The 24236-nt window shown below is 40.5% G+C and overlaps 1 protein-coding gene across 3 annotated transcripts in view; it reads left to right on the forward strand.

Annotated features, from left to right (window-relative positions):
- The first annotated feature begins 352 nt into the window (after positions 1-352).
- polm (polymerase (DNA directed), mu) overlaps positions 353-24236 on the forward strand; it is a 29657-nt gene continuing 5773 nt past the window's right edge. The window contains exons 1-10 of one of the 3 annotated variants that reach the window (XM_072266398.1): positions 353-569; positions 1025-1261; positions 10708-10888; positions 16756-16851; positions 17273-17443; positions 17661-17732; positions 19016-19136; positions 21192-21324; positions 22619-22721; positions 23842-24171. In XM_072266398.1, the coding sequence (XP_072122499.1) occupies positions 1053-1261; positions 10708-10888; positions 16756-16851; positions 17273-17443; positions 17661-17732; positions 19016-19136; positions 21192-21324; positions 22619-22721; positions 23842-24171 (1416 nt within the window). In that variant the 5' untranslated portion in view covers positions 353-569; positions 1025-1052. The remainder of the gene's footprint in view (positions 570-1024; positions 1262-10707; positions 10889-16755; positions 16852-17272; positions 17444-17660; positions 17733-19015; positions 19137-21191; positions 21325-22618; positions 22722-23841; positions 24172-24236) is intronic. The other 2 variants (XM_072266400.1, XM_072266399.1) reach the window with 2 other exon arrangements.

The raw sequence follows: 24236 nt of genomic DNA on the forward strand, positions 1-24236 counted from the left end.
TACCCCTCACACTTGGTCACTCATTTCTTGCTACCTCGGCAGTAATATCTCACACTCAACGCTGATATGGCATCCACCGGTTCAACAGAACAAGCTGGCAAGTATAACTTTATGGCAATTCATGACGGTGCAAAGTCTGTTCCAGTGATCACTGGAGCCGTGCCAATTAACACGGTCTTTCATTTATAACATTGCAGAAGTCAGACCCTCTCTCGTTCGGCCAGCGTCCCGAGAGCGCGCGCGCAAGGAAGTGCCTCGACTTCCGTTTGGGCGGAGGCGCGTGCGCGCCCGCGCGGTCCGGGATTCTCGGCTGCGGAGCGCGCGCGCGCAAGGAAGTGACTCGACTTCCGTTTGGGCGGAGGCGCGTGCGCGCCCGCGCGGTCCGGGATTCTCGGCTGCGGAGCGCGCGCGCGCACGGCCTGTGTCGGCCGGGTCGCCGGTCTCGCGTTAAAGCCCCCGCCGCCCGCCGCGGACGAGCTGCTGGTCGCTATGGGGCTCAGGCTGCTGGGGATGACGCTCGGATCCATGCGGACGGCCTCGTCCTCCTCATAACCGAACTGTTTAACTCTGTACGTTAAACCACCGCTGGGTTTGATCTTATCGTCGTTAAGTTTCGCCCTTACTCGTTGTCAGATCTGTCTCGCTGTTAATTATGTTCACTTTCGTCTTAAATTTCACTTGGAATATTGATTTAGTGTTGACACGGGTGTTTTTGTAGGAGTTGGTATGTTGAATGTCAAGTTGTATTCCCCACATGCGAAGTTGCCTTTCATGTTACTTATTTGCATAATACTTAATGTTGTTCTGAGTCCTGGTGAAGGATTTGTGCCTGAAATGAAGATTATTGATTTCCCTCCATAAGATGCTGCCTGACCTGCTGATTTCATTCGCCTTCTCTGTGTGTGTTGCTCCGATTTATGGCACCTTCAGTCTTGTGTCTCATGCTGTAGCTTGTGAAGTTTCTTTGCTGAAATTGACCCAAGCCCTTCTTTCAGTAGTAATACTCTACCTTTGCCTTTCTCAGGTCAGTGAGCTCCTGTGTCAGCTGCACCATGGCCTTGTTGCCTCGAAAGAGGAGGTGCAAAGGTATACCAACTTCTATTGCATCTCAAGACCATTTGGGTGGAAGCAACCCAAATGATAGGGTCAGGTTCAGTGAAGTTGGCATATTTTTGGTGGAGAGAAGAATGGGAGCAAGCAGGAGAAGATTCCTCACAGAACTCGCTCGGAAAAAGGGGTTTCGAGTGGAAGAGCAGATGAGGTGAGTGAGCTAGGGTCGTGTGTGATGCCAAAGTATGACAAATTCAACTCCTTTTTAAATGTGTCCAACAGCGAACTTAACACAACATAGCAGTTATAGTAAGACACCAGCTATTTTGTGAACTGGTTATCCAGAAGGAACAAGAATTGGGTAGTTTTTTTTTTGCAGGAGACAGAAAAGTATATGCTCTAGCATTCTGAAGTTGTAACCAAAACAAAATATTCCTGTTGCTGGAAATCTGAAATAAGAACTGAAAATTCTGGAAATGGTTGAAATGTTCCGATGCTGCCTACCCTTGCTACTTCCAATGTTTCCTTTAGTTATTTGAAGTATTTTTTTAAAAAATTCTAGATTATGTTATTAAGAGTTATTAGACTTTTATTAGAGTCATAGAGTGATACAGCATGGAAACAAGTCCTTCAGCCCATCTGGTCCATGGTTACTATAGCATCCTTCCTGCTAGTTAGTCCCATTGTCCACATTCAGCCCCTAACCTCCCAAGTCCCTCCTGTCCATGTACCTATGTAAATGCCTCTTAGATATTGCTGTTGTATCTGCCTCAACCACTTCCCCTGGCAGTTCATTTCAGGTATTCACTACCCTCTGTGTAAAATTATCTCTCAGGTCTCTTTTAAATCCCTGCCCTCTAATATTATCTGTACCCTCCAGTTTTGGAAACTCCCCCTTCCCCCCCCAACTCTGGGGGGAGGGGAGGACTATGATCATACACCTGATCAGTAACTCATACTTTATAAAATTCTTTAAGCTCACCCCTATTTTCCTGTGCTTCAGACAATAAAGAAACAAACAACATGGCCGACCTCTCCCTATAACTTCGACAGCATCTTTGTAAATCTCTTCTGCATCCTCCAGCTTGACAATGTCTTTCCTATAACAGAATGACTAAAACTGTGCATAATACTCCAAGTGCTGTTTCACCAATACGTTATACAGATGCAACATAATGTCCCTGTTCGATGCCCTAACTAATGAAGGTTGGCCCCTTCACTACCCTGTCTGTTTGTGTGGCCGCATTCTGTGAGCTGCACACTTGTATTCCCAGGTCCCTCTGTTCCACAACAATCTATTCACTGCTCACTTTGATGTGTTTTGGACAGTCAAACCACTGTTATGTTTTCTAACTTCAAAACATTAAACTAATTCAAAGGAAGACACAGGAGTCTGAAATGTGATCTTACTTTGTGTTTACTTTAAGAGAGGTGTGTCAGTACACATGGTAGTGTGATGACGTATGCAATTCACCTATTTTTACATAAAACCTGTAATGAGTTATTTAAATGACGAATGCTTAATCAAACAATATATATACATGTTTACTCAAATATTACTAAAATATTAATACACAGCACTACACCCTGCTTTGCTACAAACTCCAACTCAATAGAGGATGCATCTTAACTATACATGGAGTAGAATATATAATACAACTACTACATACAGACATCCACAGCATAGTAAATTTTAACTTGTCCCATTCGGGCCTGAAGATTTAATCGCTGTGGAGGCTTTCTTATTATTGTTTGATAATCTTTCCTGACAAGGGGGATCACTCTGCTTGGCAGGTGAGATTTATGACTGTGAAATAATCTCAGCTTCTGGGACCTTCTCTGTGGTGGTTTAGGAGTTAACTCTGGGATTACAGGAAGTGGTCATCTTTTTTCTCTAGCAATTGACTCTGCTCTCCAGATTGATGTGTTGCCTCTAGAAATTACTATCCTGGAAGTCCTGCTTCTCAACTTTCTACCTTGCTCTCTAAATTCTCTATTCCAGGACCTCATTGCTTTTCCTTCCTATGTCATTGGTACCAATATGTACCAAGACATCTGGCTGCTCTCCCTCCCTCTCTAAAATGCTGTGGATGCGATCCAAGATGCCCCTGACCCTGGCACCTGGAAGGCAACAAACCAGTCGGATGTCTCGTACACATCCACAGAATCTCCTGTCTGTTCCTCTGACTATCGAGTACCCTATAACTACTGCTATCAGGAACCTGTTATAGTATTTGACAAATCCTAAAAAAGACCGCAACTGTGACATGTCCTTTGCCCTTGGGGCATCCATCAATGCTTGAATTTTCTCGGCACACTTGTGTAATCCTTGTGCATCAATCGTGTGACCACAGTAAGTTGGTTTAAACCATTGCACTTGTCGCGTCGTGCTCCGAGCCCATAATCTTCTAATCTTTTAGCACTGTCTTGAGGTTTTGGAGATGTTCCCTGACGTGCTGACTGGTAACAATGATGTCATCCAGGTTACACTGAGTCCCCGGGCAACCTTGCAGCACCTAGTCCATAGCTTTCTGCCAGAGTACAGGTGCAGGTGTAATTCCAAAAATGAGCCTATTATAACGATAAAGCCCTGTTTATGTAAACATTATGTAAATGTTTATGGTGCGAAACACCTTGGACTCTTCTTCCACCTCCATCCGTAAGCAAGCCTCAGTTAAGTCCATTTTGCTGAAATGTTTCCCTCCAGAAAGGTTTGCAAAGATATCTTCTGTCCTGGGCAGAGGGTATTGAGCTACTTTCAATACTGGATTGATGGTGACCATAAAATCACCACAGATCCTGACTGATCCATTCTTCTTGGCTACTGGGACCACTGGCATTGCCCATGGGCTCCACTCAACTTTAGAAAGAATTCCATCAGCCTCCATGCGACCTAGCTCACTGGCTACTTTATCACGGATGGTATAAGGAATCAGATGGGCTTTATAATTCTTGGGTGCAGCATTTTCATTTAACACTATTTTACCCTTGAAATCGAGGTAAGAAGACTGCAACTAGCGGGGCACTGTCTTCGCCACCCCGAGCTACCTGCCAGCTTAGTCATCATATGGAAGCCCAAGCATGGGAGGATGAACCTTGGGCGCCCTCCCAAGACTATGGTCAACACGCTCCTAGAAAACAGCGACGCAGCTAATGTAGATGAACTGAACACACTGATGAGGGAGAGGGAGAAGTGGAGAGCCCGTCATCGTGCCCGACGCCGGCCCCCTAGGCCTGAGTCGACGTAGTAGTAGTATTCTTGATTTGTTTGTGTTTTCTAAGGCCAGCTTTTGACACTACTGTGGCATCATCCAGTATCTTTCTTAATTCGCTTTCATATGGCTTCAGTGCAGGGGATGTGGCGTGCAAATGGTGGATGGATCTCCAATCAAGTTGTAGTTGTTTCAGTCCACCACAGCCCCAAAATGCTGGTCCTCTTGTTTTTAATCACAAACAAGCTCAATGTAGCTTGTTCGTTCTTGTATTTCACTGTTTCGGATGCCTTTCCTATAGGAGTTGTATTTTCTCCAATGTAACTTCTTAGTTAAATATCTGTAGGCTTCAGCTTAGTATTTTTGAAATGCCATTCAGCTCATTATGTGGAATGACTGAAACAGCAGAACCAGTGGCTAATTCAATTTAAATTGTTGTTCACTTCTGGCATAAGCCATATTATTTGTCTGTTGTTAGTTTTCACACTAAATCTTAAGGCTACACCATCCTATGTCATTCACATCTTATCAGATTTTTCATCAACAACATGCAGGTTAGTGCCCTTTTTGAAACTGCAACTTGACATTTTAGCTTTTTTCTCTTCCCTGAGCAGTTCATTTATTTTTGTCTGCCCCACATGCTATTTGTATATGTCCTACCTTGTTGCATTTTCTGCAAGTTTCACCTTTAAACCTATATTTATTTAGGAGCCCCTGTCAGAATGGCAACACAATTTGTTCGGCCAGGCCAATTTCTGTTTAGATGTTGCAATTTTGTTCACACTCAGTTTCATTCCTGACTGCAACTCAATCGCATCTCTGTCTGCAGTTTCCATTGAAACAAGGATTTCAACTGCTCTTTTAAATGTAAGTTGTGTTTCAGTTAAGAGCCATTTTTAAATGCTTTCTCGTAAGATTTCACAAATTAAATAATCTCTCAATGCATCATTAAGACCATTACCGAACTGGCAATGCTCAGACAACTTCAATTCAGCCACATACACTGAAATGGACTCCCATTCTTTTTGATTCCACTTCTGAAACCTAAAGCGTTCTGCAGTCAACAATGGCTTTGGTTCTAAATGTTCCTGCATTACTTTGACAATATCATCAAAGCTCATTTCTGCTGGTTCGGTTGGAGCAGTTAAACTTTAAAACAAATTGTATGTCTTTAAACCTAATGCACTTATCAAAATTGGTAGATGTTTCTCATTGGTTACTTCATTTGCTTTAAAATATTATTCAATTTGCTCAGTATTCATGAGCCAGTTATCTCTTGTGGAATCAAACACTTCAATTTTTCTGATGTAGCCAGCCATTTCAGCTCTTTTTTTTCTTAATAATTGTTATCAAGCAGTGTTTGCTCTTTATGAACTTGTGAATTCTTCCATTTTTTTGTTAACTTGACCCTCTCTGCAAGTGTTGGGTTGCAATTTTTACTCACTATTTTTCGCTGCTTTTGAAAATTTGAATGTCTCGCTGTGCTTCAACAGGTCGATAGCCATCTCAGGTTAGTTTTAAAAACACCTTGTTGCCAATGTTATATTTGTAACTTCAAGACATTACACTAATTCGAAGGAAGGCATGGGAGTTCAAAATGTGAATCTTACTTCATCTTTACTTTAAGCGAGGCATGCCAGTACATGTGGTGGTGTGATGACGTATGGAATTCACGTATTTTTACATATAACCTGTAATGAGTTATTTAAATGGACAAGAATGCTTTGTCAAACTAATATATACACACAAACTTACTCAAATATTACTTGAATGAGAAATACACAAGATTCTCCTGGCACTTATCTAAGTTGAAATCCATGTGCCATTCTCAGTCCATTTCCCTAACTGATTAAGATCTCTTTGCAATTTATTGTAATACTTCACTATCAACAAGGCAACCTAATTTAGTATCAGCAAACTTGTTAATCATGCCATGTAAGACTGTAAGACATAGGAACAGAATTAGGCCATTCGACCCATCAAGTCTGCTCTGCCGCTCCATTGTGGCTGATTGGTCATCTCTCTCTCAACCCCACTGCTGTCTTCTCCCCATAACCTTTGGCACCTTTACTAATCAAGAACCTATCAACCTCAGTTTTAAATGCACCTGGTGACTTGGCCTCCAGCAATGAATTCCACAGATTCACCACCCTCTGGCTAAAGAAATTCCTCCTTATCCATGTTCTAAAGGATGTTCTTGTATTCTGAGTTTGTACCCTCTGTATATTCATATCCAAAACATTCAAATAAATAATGAATAACAGAGGTCTCCACACTGATCCCTGTGGTACTCACTAATCACAAGCCTCCTTCTGGAGAATCAGCTGTCACACTCTACTTCCTAGCATGGAACAAATTTTGAATTCACCCTGAATCCCATGTGGCCTAATCTTCTAGATTAGCAGCTGTGCAGGACTTTGTTAAAGGTCTTTACTATAGCCCATATGGCCTACATCCACTGCTCTACCTCCATCTCTCCCTTCAGTTTCCTCTTCAAAAAAAATCCCAAAAGATTAATCAGACATGACCTTTCACACTCAAAACCATGCTTGGCTAATCCTGTTCAGGCCTTGACTATCCAGTCTTGTCCCTCAAAATTCTCCCAGAGACTTCCCTACATCTGTAGTTTCCTAGCCTGTCCTTATTACCTTTCTTGAACAATGGAACAATGTTAGCTAACCTCTTGTCTTCTGCAACTTCTCCTGGCTAACAACGAAGCAAATAGCTCTACAAGGGCAACTCTGATTTCTTCCACGGCCTCCTATATAGCCTGGGGACCACTTGATCAGGTGTATTTGCCCACATTAATACTTTACAAGACTGCAGTAACCTCCTTCATAGTGTACATATGATCCAGCATTTCATTACTTACTACCCTTATTTCTTTGACATCTCTGATATTCTCTCTGAGGAGAATTGGACATTAGAAATCTTAGCCATCGTCTCTGGCTTCACACAGGAGGTCCTGGTGTTCTATAAGAGGATTTAGTCTCTTCCTAGACACCCTTTTACTGTTAAATTGACTGAAGAACCTCTTGGGATTATCTTTAACCCTGCCTGCCAATGTCATATTATTCCCTCTTTTTGTCTTACTGATTTCCCTCTTAAGCCTGCTCTTGAACTTTTTGTATTAATCGAGGAATTTATTCATTGTCACTTCCTTCATTTTTTTTTTTTCTTTACCAGAGCCTCAATATTTCTCATCATCCAAGATTCCCTGAATTTGGTATGCCTACCCTCTTCCCTAACAGGAACGTGCTGCCCCTGATCTCTTGACATGGCCCTTTTAGATGCCTTCCAGTTGCCAACTGTTCCTTTGTCACCAGTTTGACCCCCAGCTAGACCCTGACTAAAGTTGGTCCTGCTCCAGGACAGGACTTTAACCTGTGGCCTGTTCCGTTTTTTCCCATAATTATTTTAAAGCTAATAAAATTGTGGCCACTGGACACAAAGTGCTCTCCAAATGGCACAAATGTAAGTGGCCTTGAGAATGTAGTGGTGAGCACCGCTTCCAAACTACTGCAATTCTGCTGATAGGTGTGGCTGTGGCATTCTTGTTTTTAGAGACAGCAATGATACATTTCCAAGGCAGTAATTGCCTGGAGGGAAACTTGGAGTGCAGAGTGAGGCAAAACAGAAGCAGAATAACAGTCTGAAGGTTTCCTGCTGGTTTATACTAGACAGCAGCCCAGTTGATCTGGTGAGTGTAGAATTGGAAATAGTTTCAGAAGCAAGATAATGGCAAACCAAGGTTGAATTTTGAAAGCAATGCACAAAGGGAACGGAGAACCAGTCAAATTTGTCAAGGGTCTAGCATAGTAGAGTGTGAGTTAGCAGAGGATAGATTTTAGGGAGCTTAGATTGTACCAAAGGAAGATGCTGTGTTAATCTCAATCTGAACTTTACTTTCTTTTGTTGAAATTTGTAAACAAGGCAGTTTACTTACCCAGGCTTTGAAATCAATTTGGAAGGTTCACTGAAATGCATCAGGAAATAAGAAAGTAGTTGAGAAATTGGAAGCCAGATGCATGCTCCACTAGATTGCACACTTTGACATGACATGATGCAAAGGACATAAAATCTTATGATTTTTATTGAGTATATGTAAATCTGAAAAATGATTCTTCAATATATTCACAGTTAAAATAGCTTTTGTTTGTTTTATACTTCAGTGGAGGAATTTTCAATTGATTAGAGCAAGAGCTGGACAGCCGTAGTATTGTAATTATAGACTTCAGGATTTCAATATTGGTGTAATAGATATGAGGACGAATTTCAATATAATGCTAGCATTAAGTAATACTGAAAGACCTGCAGAGTTACTTTTTCCTTTTGTTTTTTAAAGTTGTTTCTAATTTATTAACACGCTGAATAGCTGCTGCTTGAATACTGGGCAGCCCAACCAATCAGAACAAGTGATGTTCGCAAGTGTTGAGTTTCTTGTTCGTGACTAGTGGACATTTTACAACCATGTTTTAAGCATTTCTCATTTCTGTCTGACATCCAGCAATCTTGCTGGAGATGTGTACAGCCAGCCATTGCCTGCGGATAGGACTGGGCTCCGATGCTGCTTACCATCTCTCATCTGGTTAGCCTACCAGAAATATCACAGTGGTGTGTCAATGTATGTGGCAGGGAGTCAAAATTAAATATTCATTTTAACTGGAAAATAAAGAAGTGTTTTTTGTATTCTATCTTGTGCAATATGTTGGAATTACCACGGGCCTGCTGCAATAGGAGAATTGAAATAGAGCAAACATTTACAAAATCATAAAACTATAATCTTCACCACAGAAGCATAACAGTTAATGCAACGCTATTACAGTTCAGTGTACTCAGGGGCTTGGAGCTCAATTCCAGTGTCATCTATAACGTCCTCCCCCATGGAATGTGTGGGTTTTCCCCGGGTGCTTCAACTTGCTCCCACAGTCCAAAGACATACAGGGTAGGTTAATTGGTTGTTGTAAATTGTCTCATGATTAGGTTAGGGTTAATCGGGTTTGTTGGGGGTTGCTGGGACTTGCAGCTCAAAGGGCCAGAAGGGCGTACTCTGCACTGTGTCAATAAATAAATAAATTCTCCAAAACTACTTTTCATATGCTTCTGCTGTTGGTCTTCAGATGTAATTGTTAAATCATTGGAATGAAATTAAAGCTCAGTTTGCAATGGGAATTAAATCCGGAATTGCAAGTCAAAGTTTGAAGTCATTGGAAATAAATGGGCAGTGGTCACTACATGTTTAAAGATGTCCCAGAATACTTTCCCCGGTAGCTTTTCCATGTCTATCGTCCTGCTAGTGGTGGAAACTGTCAGTGTTTTGCTGGGAGAACTTCTGGCGATAAAGTAAGGTCCTCTTTTACCGTTGCTACTTTAATACCACCATTAAATATTGAAATTCCAGTTAACCTGGTTTAGGAAGTAGAAATTACCCAGTACTCTGGGTACTGGTAGAACTCTAGAACTCTGCTGTGAATAGTAAATGTTGGGATTAAGTGCTTTGATTGTGATTTTCCCCTAACCCCATTGACTGCTACTTCTCTCAAATATTAGAATTAAAATTCTGATCCTTCTATCTAAATCACTTCAAGCTGTATCTTTTCCTACTTCTAACCCTTTTCTGGCTGACGTTCTCCAGTTCTTCATCTGTTTGGTTTTGACTTGTCTTGACTAAGAAGCACATTCTGAAATACCCTCCCTTTCAGTGGAATTTGCCTCTTCATCACCTTAAACTCTGTTTATTCTATAGTTCTGGGGTAGTTTTTTTTTATCCTCCATTCTCCTTTTGTTGGAGCATCCATTTTTACTTTAATCATCTTACTGTACTATATGGCAAATTATTACTTTGTGATTTAAGTTCTGTTTTATCTGATCCTTCTGTTTGTTACTCTGAATGATGTTACCCTTTAGAATAAAGTCTAGTTTAATACTTCAGCCTTAAAATTTTGAAAGAAAACTATCATTGACAAGTATTAGCATTATTGATTTCCATACATATAAGTTTACAGAAATACAAACTGTACCAAATAACCCTTTACATGCCCATTTCCTTCTCTAGAGCCATTGCGTATCAATTTATCTGCTTTTATGTCCTTGATTACTTCACTCTTTGTAAGTCTGGCTGCAAAGCAATGGATATTCAAACCAACAAGAAGTAGAAAAAGAAAAAAAACGTGCTAATGTATTTATTGAAATATAGAGTTTGATATGGGGGGGAGAGAGGAGGAAGTCAAAGAATAAAGTGTGGAAATAATTGAAAACACTCCTAATTTAAATAACGCAGCTGCAATTATTCATGCTGGGATTCAAGTTTTCCAGATTGTTTTGAGGGAATATACTTAATATTTCAGATGTATGATGGTCTTACAGGAAGTCAATTTGTGCCAAGTTCTGAATTATACATAGGATGGTTTTGAGTTTTATGAAGTTTAATGTTTGTTTCTTTCAGTGAGTCGGTTACTCATGTTGTGTCAGAGAACAACACTGGCAACGAGGTGTTGGAATTGCTGGAGAAACAGAATGGAATTAGCAGAACTGGATTCAATGCAGCCTTGGTAGAGATTACATGGTTTACTGAGAGTATGGGGGCGGGTAGACCCCTGGAAGTGGAAAGTCGCCATCAACTGCAGGTATTTTAATGGAAAGCTTTTCAGAAAACACTTGATAAATGCCAGCAGTTTTGTAGTTAATAAAGAATGTATGTAAGAATTGCACCGCTTATTGTGGTATTTTGTTAAATAAAACTGAGAGGTTTGATTCCTGATTGTTTATATGTTAGCTGTCATCACTTAGTTCATCCCTAACAGCCGGACAATGTGGGGCTCTGTAGTGCTGATTCTCTGAGGAAGCAAATATGGTTAGAAGACCATCAACTGTAGGAATGACCCAGAAGTCTGTCTACTAGTCTTCCTTCTATAAGAGCTGTACATTGTTGAATGGCAAACTCCAGCGTTCAGGAATGGGTGCTGTTGGACACACTCAGGTGAGGTGCAACCTACACATAGGATCTGTGGGGAAAGGTTTCCAGCCTTCTGCTCATCATTTTATAATGGGATGCTGAAATGTTTCTGCACACCTGACAAAATCGAACCTGACCCCTGGTCCCGATTCCTTCGCTATGATTCCTGCAAAAAAGCGTTCATGATAAATAGTAGGAAGGAGGTTGGCTTTGATTGTTTTCTCCCTTGGTGTTACAGATTATTGTCACTCCTCGGTCAGAACTAAATATCTTCAGGAGTTATGTTCCTCTATCTATTCAGAATAAATGAAGTTGTAGAAGCTCAAATAATGACTGATAAGCATCTGAGGCACTCCCAGGAAATGTTTACCTCAGTATGTCTCCATCAATGGATCATGTTAGAGATTTCTGGATCTAATTTTACCTTCCTGTTTTTATTCACACCCTGGAAGTGGACATTGGTGGTAATAACCACATTTGTTTGTTTGTTTATTTAGTGGTGCAGCTTGGAGTAGGCCATTCAGGCCCTTTGAGCCACTCCACTCCAGCAATCCTACAACCCCGATTAACCCTAACCTAATCATGAGACAATTTACAATGACCAATTAACTTACCCGGTACGTCTTTGGTCTGTGGGAGGAAACTGGAGCACGCGGGGAAAACACATGCGTTACACTGAGAGGACATAATGAGACTCCTTAGAGAATGATGCCAGAATTGAACTCCGAACACTGGAGCTGTAATAGTATCATGCTAACCACAATGGCACCCAAAATAACAATATTTAACAACAATGTTAAAAACAATGTTGAATTCCTCTTTGTAATGTGTTTAAGATGCTGATTTGCTGCATTGAATGCCTGCAGTCCTGTGGCAAAAGTATTTGTCATACTGATTTATTTTTGCTTTACATGGAGTGTTCAGGATTTTGACACGGAGCCTTTGGGAAGAGGACAGCTCGGTAACATCTTCATAACGGGACATACTTGAAGATCTACAGTTCCTTCTGTGCCAGTCTATATGACAGGAAGGCCATGGACAGCACAGCCTCCTAGAACTTCCTATCCTCTATTATGGAGTTTTTAGATGACTGCAGATGGGAAAATCTTGACCAGGCCATGTATCTGTTAGAGCTGATAGACTCTATCCATTCCCTTGAGACAAATAAAACTCCCAAAAGTGACAACTTACTGGCCAAGGTATATTTGGCTCTGTGGGACTGACTGACCCCAGACTCGCTAAAAATGAACCATGCAATGGATCTATCTGGCAGCAAGTCAGAATCCATGAGAAAGGGCATTATGACATTCATCTATAAACAGAAGGGGGAGAAGACAGACATCTAGAATTGGAGACCCTGTTGAATGTGCCTTACAAGATCCTTTCCAAGGTCATTGCCAATCAGATTGTTTGTTCTGAATCAGGTGATCTACCCAGACAAAGCCTGTGCTGTATTGGCTGGAAATTTTCTGACATCCTTGTATTGCTAAACAATGCGATAGCCAATATGTAGGACAGGGAAGTAGACATTTGCTGGTGAGCTTGGACTAGGGGAAGACTGACAGAATGTTGCACACATATGTGATGGATATGCTTTTCAAATGGACTTTGTGAAAGGAATTAGGGATCCAACTGCTCTAGGTACTGTAGATGTTGGTAGTGTAGAATGATGGGAAATATATAGGCATCCCTTAGTCTCATGAGACCATGGATTTGCTTCTTGGAAGGTTTCCAGGGCAAGGTTGTATGGAAGACTGGCAGTTGCCCATGCTGCAAGTCTCCCCTCTCCACGCCACCGATGTTGTCCAAGGGAAGGGCACTAGGGCTGATACAGCTTGGCACCAATGTCAATGCAGAGCAATGTGTGGTTAAGTGCCTTACTCAAGGACACAACGCGCTGCCTTAGCTGAGGCTCGAACTAGCAACCTTCAGCTCACTAGACTGATGCTTTAACCACTTGGCCACGTGCCAACACTGAAAAACATAGCTTCTCATCAAAGCTGGAGACCAGCAGGCTTGTCCACTCTTCTGTCTTGTTTGTTATATTGATCCTTTTGCAGGAGGAGCAGGGGCACTCGGATTAAACCATCCAAAACATGGATGACATCACAGTCTTCTGTCCAGACTTGTGGTTGTTCTGCAACTTGATCAGTATCTACAACCAGTTTTAACTGGCTTCTTGCCAGGGTCAACATAGCAAGAATGAGGACGTGTTCTGTGGTAATTGGCCCAACCTCTGTTTACTTCATCATCTAGTGTGACTATCTGAAGGTGCTCGAAATTTGGTTTGGAGAACTGGATGTGTAACAAGAATTAGCTGGATTGCCAAGGTAAAATAAAACTTGTCCCCCTCAATGGGTGAGATCCTGGTAATCAGCTGCACGGTGCTCTCAGTGTTGCTGTAGATGGCGCATATGTGGCCCATCCTCACCACCTCTGCTGTGACAGTCTTCTGTTTCATGTGGAGATCCAGGTTAGTGTGTCCATGATGCACAAGTCTTGAGAAAAAGTGGATAAAAACATCTGGAATAGCCCCTATCTATCCTGACGTGTGGCTGCATCAGGCTGTGCGTGGTGATGTTTGGGTATTTCTGTTTCTCTTTGTCCCTGGTGTTATGAAGGGTGGACCTGGCCTTGTTGTTGCAGCCGTGGAGTAGTGGTTACTGCATCGCTTTACAGCACCAGCGACTGGGGTTCGATTCCTGCCAATGTCTGCCAGGAGTTTATACGTTCTCCCTGTGACTAGGTGCTCCAGTTTCCTCTCAAGTTCCAAAGATACATGGGTTATTAGATTAATTGGTCAAATCTGTGTAACTGTATGGTGCAGGCTTGCTGGACCAGCAGGGCCTGTTAAGGGTGGCATCTCTTTTAAAAAAAACGTATTTTATTCAGTTCTATCTGGCTGCACGTTTTGTCTTTCATAGAAATGTTTCTGCAGAAAAATACTTCTGACTACAAGTCCATCAGACCTGGTCAGTGGGGGATGTATTACAGGCACAGCAGGAGAAAGACACTGTAGATCCTGTTTTCCAAGCAGACTGTTAACTTATTTGACGGAACTTGCCAACAAGACCCCTGCTGGTTGGCAGTGAGAGCTACCTCGTCCCTCCCCCAAGTAATGAAAGTAAGCATGGCATATGCCTTCAGTATCACCCTATCAACTGTGCATGCACTCTTAGGAGTGGCTGCACACCAGGACCCCAAGACTCGGGGTTCATTCGCATTGTCTGTACTCTCCCATTACGTTGGCTCTCCCAATGTGCAGCACCTCACACTTGCCTGGATTAAACTCTATCTTCTGCTCTCTGCCCATATCTGCAACTGATCCATATTCTGTTAAATCTATTGGCAATCTTCTATGCAATCCACAACATATATTTTTGTGTTATCTACAAACTTATTCACCCACCCTAGCACATTTTCATCCAAATTATTTGTATGTTAAACAACAGAGGTCACAGTACAGACCCCTGTGAAGTACCACGAGACACAGACCTCCATCCAGCGTAAGGCCCATACATCACTGCACTCCGTATTCTATGGGTAAGTCAACTTTGGATCCGTCAACTTTGGATCCAATCAGCCAGTTCACCATGGTCCCATGCATCCTTATTTTTTGGATGAGCCTACCATGTGGGACCTTGTTGAATGCCTTTCTAAACTACATGTATACAACATCCTCAGCTCAATTTTTGTCAATCACCTTTGTCACCCTCTCAAAACTCATTCAAGTTAGTCAGACATGAACAATTCCACACAAAGCCATGATTGTCCTAGTTAGACCATGTTTCTTCCAAAGGCTCAGAAGTCCTGTCCTAAGTATCTTTTCCATGAATTTTCTTACTACTGATATGAGACTCGCCAGTCCATAATTTCCAGGATTATCCTCATTTCTCTTCTTGAACAAAGAAGCAACATTAGCTACTCACTAGTTCTCTGACACCACAACTGTGACTAGTGAAGATACAGTGATCTTGGCCAAGGCCTCAACAATCTCATTTCTCACTTCTCACCTGGGATATTTGCTGTCAGGTTCTGGGGACTTTTCCACTTTAATGTTCTTCAAGAGACCTGACACTAACTCCTAATGTTGAATACCCTATTCCATTCTGATCTCACTATCCTTTACATCATTTTTCTCTATAAATACCAATGCAAAGTACTCATTTAAGACCTCACGCACATCCTCTGCTCCAAGCACAAGTTCCCTCCTTTATCCATTTATGATGGTGCTTGCGAGGCATGGTGACATTTTGTGGACAGCAAACAAAACTACTAACTATTCTATTAATTATACTTTCTCTGGACTACAATTGCTGCAATCAACAGCCTGTAATTTCCCTTTGGGAGTTGTGCTTTTTGAACCGTCTGTACAACCTGGCATTTTTGTGGCATCCAGAACGCAGGTACAACTATGGAGCTGTTGCTTGAGCGGACTTGGGGGCTAGATTGAAACCTCAAGCTGAATCAAAGCGACGAGACAAGAAACAAACTGCTTATGTGATTTAAGCACAGAGTCTGATTTTTTAAAAAAATCAAGGCATTGAGGCCAAAGGTCGAACTGGTGTTCAGCTCACTACTCCGAGAGGTTTTACTGGCTCCATGGCTGTGGCCTGCCGCCATCGAGCTGCTGGACCAGCTGCAGTGCTGGCTATGGACTTAATTTCAGAGATTGCAGTTCATGCTCTGTGTTATTTGTTTACATATTGTTTGCATGATTTGTTCTTTTTTTCACAAACTGGGTGTTTGATGGTTTTTGTCGTGTGGGGTTTTTTTAAATGACTTCTATTGTGTTTTGTTTTGTGGCTGCCTGCAAGAAGATGAATCTCAAGATTCTATATGGTATACCAACTTTGATAACAAATTTACTTTGAACTTTGAACAGTCCTACTTTCTCCCTAGTTATCCTCTTGCTCTTGATGTGTGTGTGTGTGTGTAGAACTGGTAATTCTCTTTAATCCTACTTGTCAAGGACTTTTCATGACACCTTCTAGCCCTTCCAAGTCCCTTCTTGAGTTCACCTCCTGGCTCCTTTTTAGTGCTCAAGCACACTATTCAGCAAAGTCTGGAGAATACCAAGCTCCATTTTCAATTTTGGACTGAAATGTCATTGTATAACAAAACCAAAATCAATGCCTAAGAATAGAATGGAACTTTACTGTCATTGCTCAAGACAACAAGATTGAAGAACTGGGGAACTGTAAGCCACTGTGAAAGATTGGACATTAATATCATCGCTAATCATTCTAACCCTTTCCACCCAGAGCCATCTATTTGGACAGTGGTCCCAGAGTTTAGTATCTTCTGTTTTTAATTTAAGATGAATATCCTGCTTAGTCGTCAACCATTGCCTGGTTTATAATGCACCTAATTTGCCTAAGAAAAAGATTAACAAAGTTACTTGGAAAAGTTCAGACTACTGTTTGCAAGCTTGTCAAGTTTTGCTTTTGATTAGTGATTATTCTGGTTTCTGTTTTGAAAGTTTTTTCTTCTGTAGGAGAGTTTGTTGATTGTTTGCTAATTATATTTAATCCTTAGGTGACAAAAGATTCAGTTGCAGTCACTGAAGTGTCTATTTCATCATATGCCTGTCAAAGAAGGACAACACTAAAGAATAAAAACAGACTGTTTACGGTAATGAACAATTCTGCCCACTGTCACCACAAATCTCAAAAGTGAAACACATGGGTTGTAATGAAAAATAGGGAATTATTTGTGAGCTGATCATTCCTCAAATAGAGGTGCGGCTCATGTTCGGTGTTTGACACTTTAAGAAAATGTATGTGTAAAGTGCATGGACCTGTTCAGAACAAAGTCACAGCCTGACAGTGACAACTCAGCTCTTTACTCTAATTACACTTGCAATCTGCGTTCATGTGATGATTGACAGTGGAAAAGAGAGAATTCTTGATTCAAACTATATGTAATGAAAAACATGAGATCTGAGTGTATTTAAGTAAAGTTCCGTTAAACCAGAAATGGCTATATGGGAAAGCATATACCGGAACAGACTTGTTTAAATAGTTTTAAAGGCAAATTTTGTCTTTATTCTTAGGAAGCATTGAAGGTATTGGCTGAAAGTGCAGAATTAAATGAGAGTGAAGCACGAAACTTGGCATTCTCAAGAGCGTCTTCAATTCTAAAGTCTTTGCCATACACTGTAACCACAATGGAGGATCTCCAAGGTATTCCCAATCTTGGGGTCCATTCCAGGAAGGTGATTAAGGTAATGGCATGACGCTATTCCTGTGGTCAGATTGTTCCTTGGCTATCCAGTAGAATAACTGCTTATTATGTTGTGCTGTATTTGTATCACTACTATTTAATAATGTTGTTGGACAAAAACATAATACTTTCCCGGGGGTAAAAACAGGATTAGAAAATGTCAGAATTGGTATTTATTGTAAGAAATGAAAGACAAGTCTCCCTATTCTTTGCTGCAGGAAATCCTTGAAGATGGAACTTGTAGTGAAGTTGAGAATTTACTCCGGAATGAGAGATATCAAACTCTAAAGGTAAGCCTCAGAGTAATAAATGTTCTGTCATAAATATGTAGACAGTTTGAATGATGGGGCTCAATAATGTGTGAGGAACACTTCGGAAAAAATTAGTAAATTAATAACAACATGGTGCCACGACCATTCCTAGGATATTTGTTTGTATGTTTAGACAGAAGGGAAAAGATTTGAATTTAAAATAATTAACATCAATCGGTTTTTGAAAAACCAAGGTAAGACTCAACGTTCTCAAAGGTTCCAGCCAAGACAGTAATTCAGCTTCTCACTTGGAAGATGATCAGGAGGTTACAATAATAAATTTTAAATGATATCTGGTTTTAAAATGTTACAATTATAAATTAGTATTTGTACTGTACAGGAAAATTTTAAACTAACTTTGATATATGTAGCTTCCGTAAGTTCATGCAGGCACTTCCCATTGTCACTGCAACACTGAATGTGGAACAGTACATCACATGAACAGGCACTTCTGCCTGCAACGTTGTGCCAAACTAATTTGATTACTTACCACATTAGTAATCAAATATCCTACTAAATTAATCTCTTCTGCCTACACAATGTCCACATCCTTCCATTTCCTGCACATTCATTTGCCTATCAACAAGCCTCTTGAAACCTTCTAAAGTACTTGGCTCCATCACCACCCCTGGCAGTGCATTCCAGGCACCCAACACTGTGCATAAAACCAAAACTTGCCCACACATCTTCTTTGAATGTGCCACTTCTCTCCTTAAATGTATCCTCTCTGATTAGACTTTTCAACCCTGGTTTAAAAAAATGATACCAGTTGTCTCCTAGATCTCCCCTCTGCCTCTGCCATTTCAGAGAAAACAACCCAGATCTGCCCAATACTATATCCAAGTGGTACACTCGTGAATTAGTGAAGGATTGTTGCAATGTTGGAGGAGGTGCCTAATGAGATGTTAATCCAATGTCCAGCTACTCTTAAGTAATGGATGGAATTGATCAATTGGCTGTATTTTAAAGAAGAGTAGTAAAGATAGTCATAATGTCTTGGCCAATATTTATTGTTCAATCAAGATATTCAATAAATGAACATAATCCACATTGTGGATGTTTGCTGTGCAGAAATTGTCTGCCAGATTTCATGAATTACTACAGTGACAAAACCTAAAATGCACTTATTTGGCTGTAAAGTAGTAAGATAAATGAAGTTAATTACTTAAGTGCAAATAACAATCTATTGGACAGGAGCTTCTGTAAACACCAAGGCAGTAACGGGTTGCCATGATGTGTAATACTTGTTTCTGGTCCTCTAGCGATTCACCAGTATTTTTGGCGTTGGCGTGAAGACAGCTGATAAGTGGTACAGAGAAGGTCTACGAACACTAGATGAATTGAGAGCATCAGATGTAAAACTTACAAGGGAACAGGAAGCAGGCAAGAAAAAATATGGATAAAATACTTTAGATCATGTACATAAGAGCAGAATTTGGTCACTTGACATATCAACAGCTCTGCCTTTCAATCATGGCTGATTTTTTTTTTTTTCTTTTTTCAACCCATTCTCCTCCCTTCTCCCCATAACCCCATAATCTATGACACACTTACTAATCCAGACCTACCAACCTTCACTTTAAATGTGCCAATAACCTGGCCTCCACAACCCTCTGGCAATGAATTCCACACATTCACCACACTCTGGCTAAAGAAATTCCTCCTCATCTCTGTTCCAAAGGGGCGTCCTTTTACTTTGAGGCTGTACTCTCTGGTTCTGGAAACATCCTTTCCATGTTCACTCCCTCTAGCTCTTTCAAAATTTGGTAGATGCCCCCTCATTCTTCTAAACTTCAGCGAGTACGGGTCCAGAACCATCACTCTTCATGCATTAACCCTTTCATTCCAGAGATCACTTTTGTAAACCTCCTGAATTCTCTGCAACACCAGTGCATCCTTTCTTAGATAGGGTGCTCAAAACTACTTAACAATACTTCAAGTGAGGTTTGACCAATACCTTGTAAAGCCTCCTCCTGGCTTTTATATTCTACTGCTCTAGAAATGAACACTAACATCATATTTGCCTTCCTTGCTACTGACTTAACCTGCAAAGGAACCTTTGGGCTATTCTGCACTTGGTCTCCCAAGTCGCTATTTACGTTTTTAAATGTTGTTGCATAAACGCATAACTTTTGTAACAATATTTTATTGTTGCTGAAAGAGTATTGAAAGAAATGGGAGCCAGTTTATAGTTTTATAAGTAAATCTCTGTGGTTATGGTTTGCACTTTATTGTAAGGGCTGTTTGATCAAAAGAATATTCCCAGAGAAAGTTTTTGACGGTACTGATATATCTCACAGTTGGTAAGTCATTGAAATTCCTGGAGAGGTAAAGTTGATAACATATATGGAAAAGAAATTGAGAAGAAGGTTGGGATAGGACTTTGGATATCATCATTACAGCTCGGCTGAATTTCCTCTAAGATAAGAAGGATGTGATTAGACTGGAAAGAGTGCTTAAAAAGATTAACAAGGATATTACCAGGACTCGAGGGACTGAATGCAGAAAGAGGTGAGACAGACTGGGCCTTTACTTCTTGGTATGCAGGAGACTGAGGGGAGTTTCACAGAGGTTTATAAAACTATTCTGGAGTCTTATACCAACAGGGCAGAGGCCATCCTTAAACTTGGTGGTACCTATTCCCAAATTTCTGTATCTGCTGTCCAATGGAAGGATGGAGAAGAAAGAATATCCTGGCTGGGGTCATCAATTATGTTGGCTGCTCTTCTGAGGCAGCGGAAAGTGTAGACAGAGTCAGTGGAGGGGAGACTGGTTTGCGCAAAGGTCTGGACTATGTTTCACAACACTCTGCACTCATGGGCAGAGAAATTGCCATACCAAACTGTGATATGTCCAGGTAGGATGCATCCTCTGGAGCACCTGTATAAAAAAAAAATAATAAAAATTGGTGCAGGTCATCGGGGGCATGCTGAATTTTCTTGTCCTTCTAGGGAAGAAGAGGTGCTGATGTGCTTTTTTGGCCTTAACATATACATAGCTTGACCAGGACCAGCTGATAGCAATATTTGCACTATGTCCCAAGTTTTAGGACCTAACTGGAGTCACAGATGCCAGTGAGTAAAGCCAAAGCTGAAAGAAGACAGGCATCTCAGAACATTGTAAGGCTGCATTAGATTAAAACTGAGTATTTGGGCAGATTATGTGTAATGTGCAAGTATTAAAGGGGGGGGGAGGGACTTAATAACTTGTGTTTTTGTCCTTTAACCTGAAGTGTTGTTCTGCTAAAATAATGTACGTCATGCATTGGTGCTGAAACTTGTGCTAAACGTAACATGAACAGAAACTGGACAGACAGCCTTGGAGCAAAGTGTCCTTCAGGCAATGAGATAATAGAGGAGCTGTTTTAACTAGATGGTATTTCAAAACATTCCAAATAGCTGCCTTGTTTTAAACTGGAAAATCTCTTTTCTTTTATAGGCCTCTTATATCACAATGATCTTAATGTACCAGTTACAAGGACAGAGGCAGATCTGATCAAACAAATCGTGGAAAGGGCTGTGCACAAATTTCTACCTACTGCAGTTGTAACGTTAGCTGGTGGTTTTCGAAGGTTAGAACATTGTGGCTTCCTTTGACTTGCCCTTTCAGTAAAGAGCAGTAAGAATGAGGAAAATCAATTGCCCTTGTTTGGTTAACATTGGTTTATTTGACGCAAAATATATTATTGTTACCTGTTATCTCTGTTAGGAGCAAAATGGTGGAAACTGCACAAATCCTTGGATTGTGTGCTGGGCGCCAAATTTTAGATAATGCTGGTTGATACCTTCTTATCTTTCAGACTGGGACTTTTAATAGGAAGAGATGTAGTACAGCAGTTTACTTTGTAAAGAAATAGTTGTGTTGTGCACATTGCACAAGTTGCATGCACAATACAATGAAACTGAAGGTCATAAAATAGTATTTAAAGATAAATTCACAAGCTCTTGTCCATCCAGTAGAAGTCTCAACCTAAATGAGAAGCAGTACTAAACCTGAATACTAAACTTTCAGTTAGATCCAGGTGATGGACTGGGGAAAATGGGGAAAAAAAATGAATCAGAAATGCTTTGAGCTACTGCTTTAGATTTTGTTAACTGTCCATTTTGTGGCCAGCCCTAATTTTAGCCACGGTGTTATCCAGTTTATCTGTGTGTTATAGCTACATTCAGTACAGCTTTTTGATAGTTTTCTCCCATCATCGCATTTCCTTTTTACCATTTGCTAGAGTGCTATTATTTGCAACCTTGGCACTCTTGTAAATAACCACTACTTTAAGTACATTAATTTACAGTAAAGAGGATTTCAGCCAAAGAATGCATCACAATGTCAATGCCTGCAGACGTACTTTGCAGAAGACAAATAATATCTAGATTCAGAAACACTAATAAATGTTGTGTCCTCCTTGCTCTAGTCTATGTGTTTGCTTCTTACTGATCCCCAAAAATAAATACATGTATTTGTTTAGTGTTTTATAAAATCATTGCAATTTCCTCTTTGATAATTGCATATTGTGGCAACGTCCTCGGCCCCAGGAAGGTAGAAAGGTTGAATAAGTGTAGCAAATGTATCGGATCTAATACGTTTCAGATTAATCTGTGTTGGTACAATTAGGAAACTGGAGTAAATACAGCTGTGAGGAAAATTAAATCTGAATTATCACAAGGAGTGTTCATCGCTGGCAGAATTTCAATTAGCAACATTTGGGCTGGGCTCACTTCATTGATCCCATTCTAAAGAAATATTTGAAATAACCCCTTTTTTTAAAAACTGATATTTTAAAAATTCCTTCATAGAAAGAAATGGTATATTGTTCTTGAAATGCCTTTCACTTTTCTAAGTGGTTTGTGTTCAATTGCATTCATCAGGGAGAAAGAGATAGGCCATGATGTTGACCTTCTCATAACCCATCCAGAAGAAGGCAAAGAAGAGGGTCTTCTTTGCCAAGTGGTGAATTGGATGACCACCGAGGTATGACAGTTATATTTTACTAATATTGGTAATGTCCAAAAAAAAAACAAAGAACACAGGGTAAGATGTTAATATCCCTTGTGCCAATGGGTTGTGAGCACTTGCTCGAGATTGCCTTGATGTTGGGGGTGGCACAAGGTTGACAAGCAGGGATTTTCAAGTAGACACCCTCCTTCCTGGATGTTTCAAGAGATAACTTTGACTTAAACCACCTTGCCTTAGAACCGTATCAAACCATTGTGATGTGCATTAGCTGGATTTATGAGGGTGAGATTCAAAACTCTGTGACAAACGATAGTCCCAAAGCTCAAAGAAAGCATGCTGAGAAGTAAGATGAAAGTCTTAAGGCTGAGGGAGGTCAAAGCTAAAAGAGAGAGGCAGTTATAAAATTCTGTCACAGATTATTAATCCTCTCATTCTCCTTGAAGTCCCTATGGGAGCATGTTTTAGTTGGGAAGGTTAATTTGTGGAAAGTTAGACCTCAGATTAGTCCTTGAGTACTTCTCATTTTTGTTTTATTTCCTTGATGCTTTCTGCCTTGGTGTGACTAGATAATATCACTGAACCTTCATCATTTAGAGTAGTAACTAGGTGGGAATGTAATTTTATTCCTATCCACCTCCTAATTTTTGATCAGCTTTATCTTTCTTTATTCTGCATGTTTAGAAGTTATTCATCAAATCGTAGCTAAAAAAAAACGATTACATTTTTGTGCTGTGTATTCCAGCCGACAGATCGGCATACTATTTTCAGGGTAGCAAGGAACAGATTTGTAAATTGAAGACATGTATCCAGAAAGTTGTGGGTGCTTCAGTGAACGTTTGTAAAGGGTAGGTTTGTAAATCAGAAAATACCTGTATATCTTGTCACCATATTGTTGACGCCTTGATTTTTAATATTTCTTGTGTGCTTGTCTATAATTTAGCATTAAGATTTGTTTTGGAAGATTTGTAGCAATACCTTGTAAGGCAAAGTTTATTATGAAAGTGTTCTTTAAGCATTACTGACAGTTTAGGAAGTGTTTTTGTTTTGTGACAGCAATGTTTTTAATGACTAAGCCAAATGTTCTCCATGGTAAAGATCTAACAAAACCTTACATTCTGTTTTGCAATTATTTCAGGGTCTTATATTGTATGGTGACATCACAGGCAGCAGTCACAAAGAGAGAAGCAAGGAGCCTGAGATCTTTGATCACTTTGAAAAATGTCTTTCTATCTTCGGGCTGAAGAAAGAGTTGGTAAATAATTTAGAATCTAAGAACCTGAGGAACTCTGACTCTTTGGCTGGAGACGAGACACAGGGAATTGGTCTTGCTGACCATAAAGAGGCTGCTCAACAGGTGATGGTGGCTGCAGCGTGCAATAAAGACCGGAAGGCTGTGAGAGTGGACTTGGTTGTTGTTCCCTACAGTCAGTATGCTTATGCCTTGTTGGGATGGACAGGTTCAAGGGTAAGTATAAGATGGAACAGTTTAATTTGGACAATATAAACAAAAATTCTTTTAGATTGATCAAT

The sequence above is a fragment of the Mobula birostris genome, chromosome 8, assembly GCF_030028105.1.
Source record: "Mobula birostris isolate sMobBir1 chromosome 8, sMobBir1.hap1, whole genome shotgun sequence".
NCBI classification, from domain to species: Eukaryota; Metazoa; Chordata; class Chondrichthyes; order Myliobatiformes; family Myliobatidae; genus Mobula; species Mobula birostris.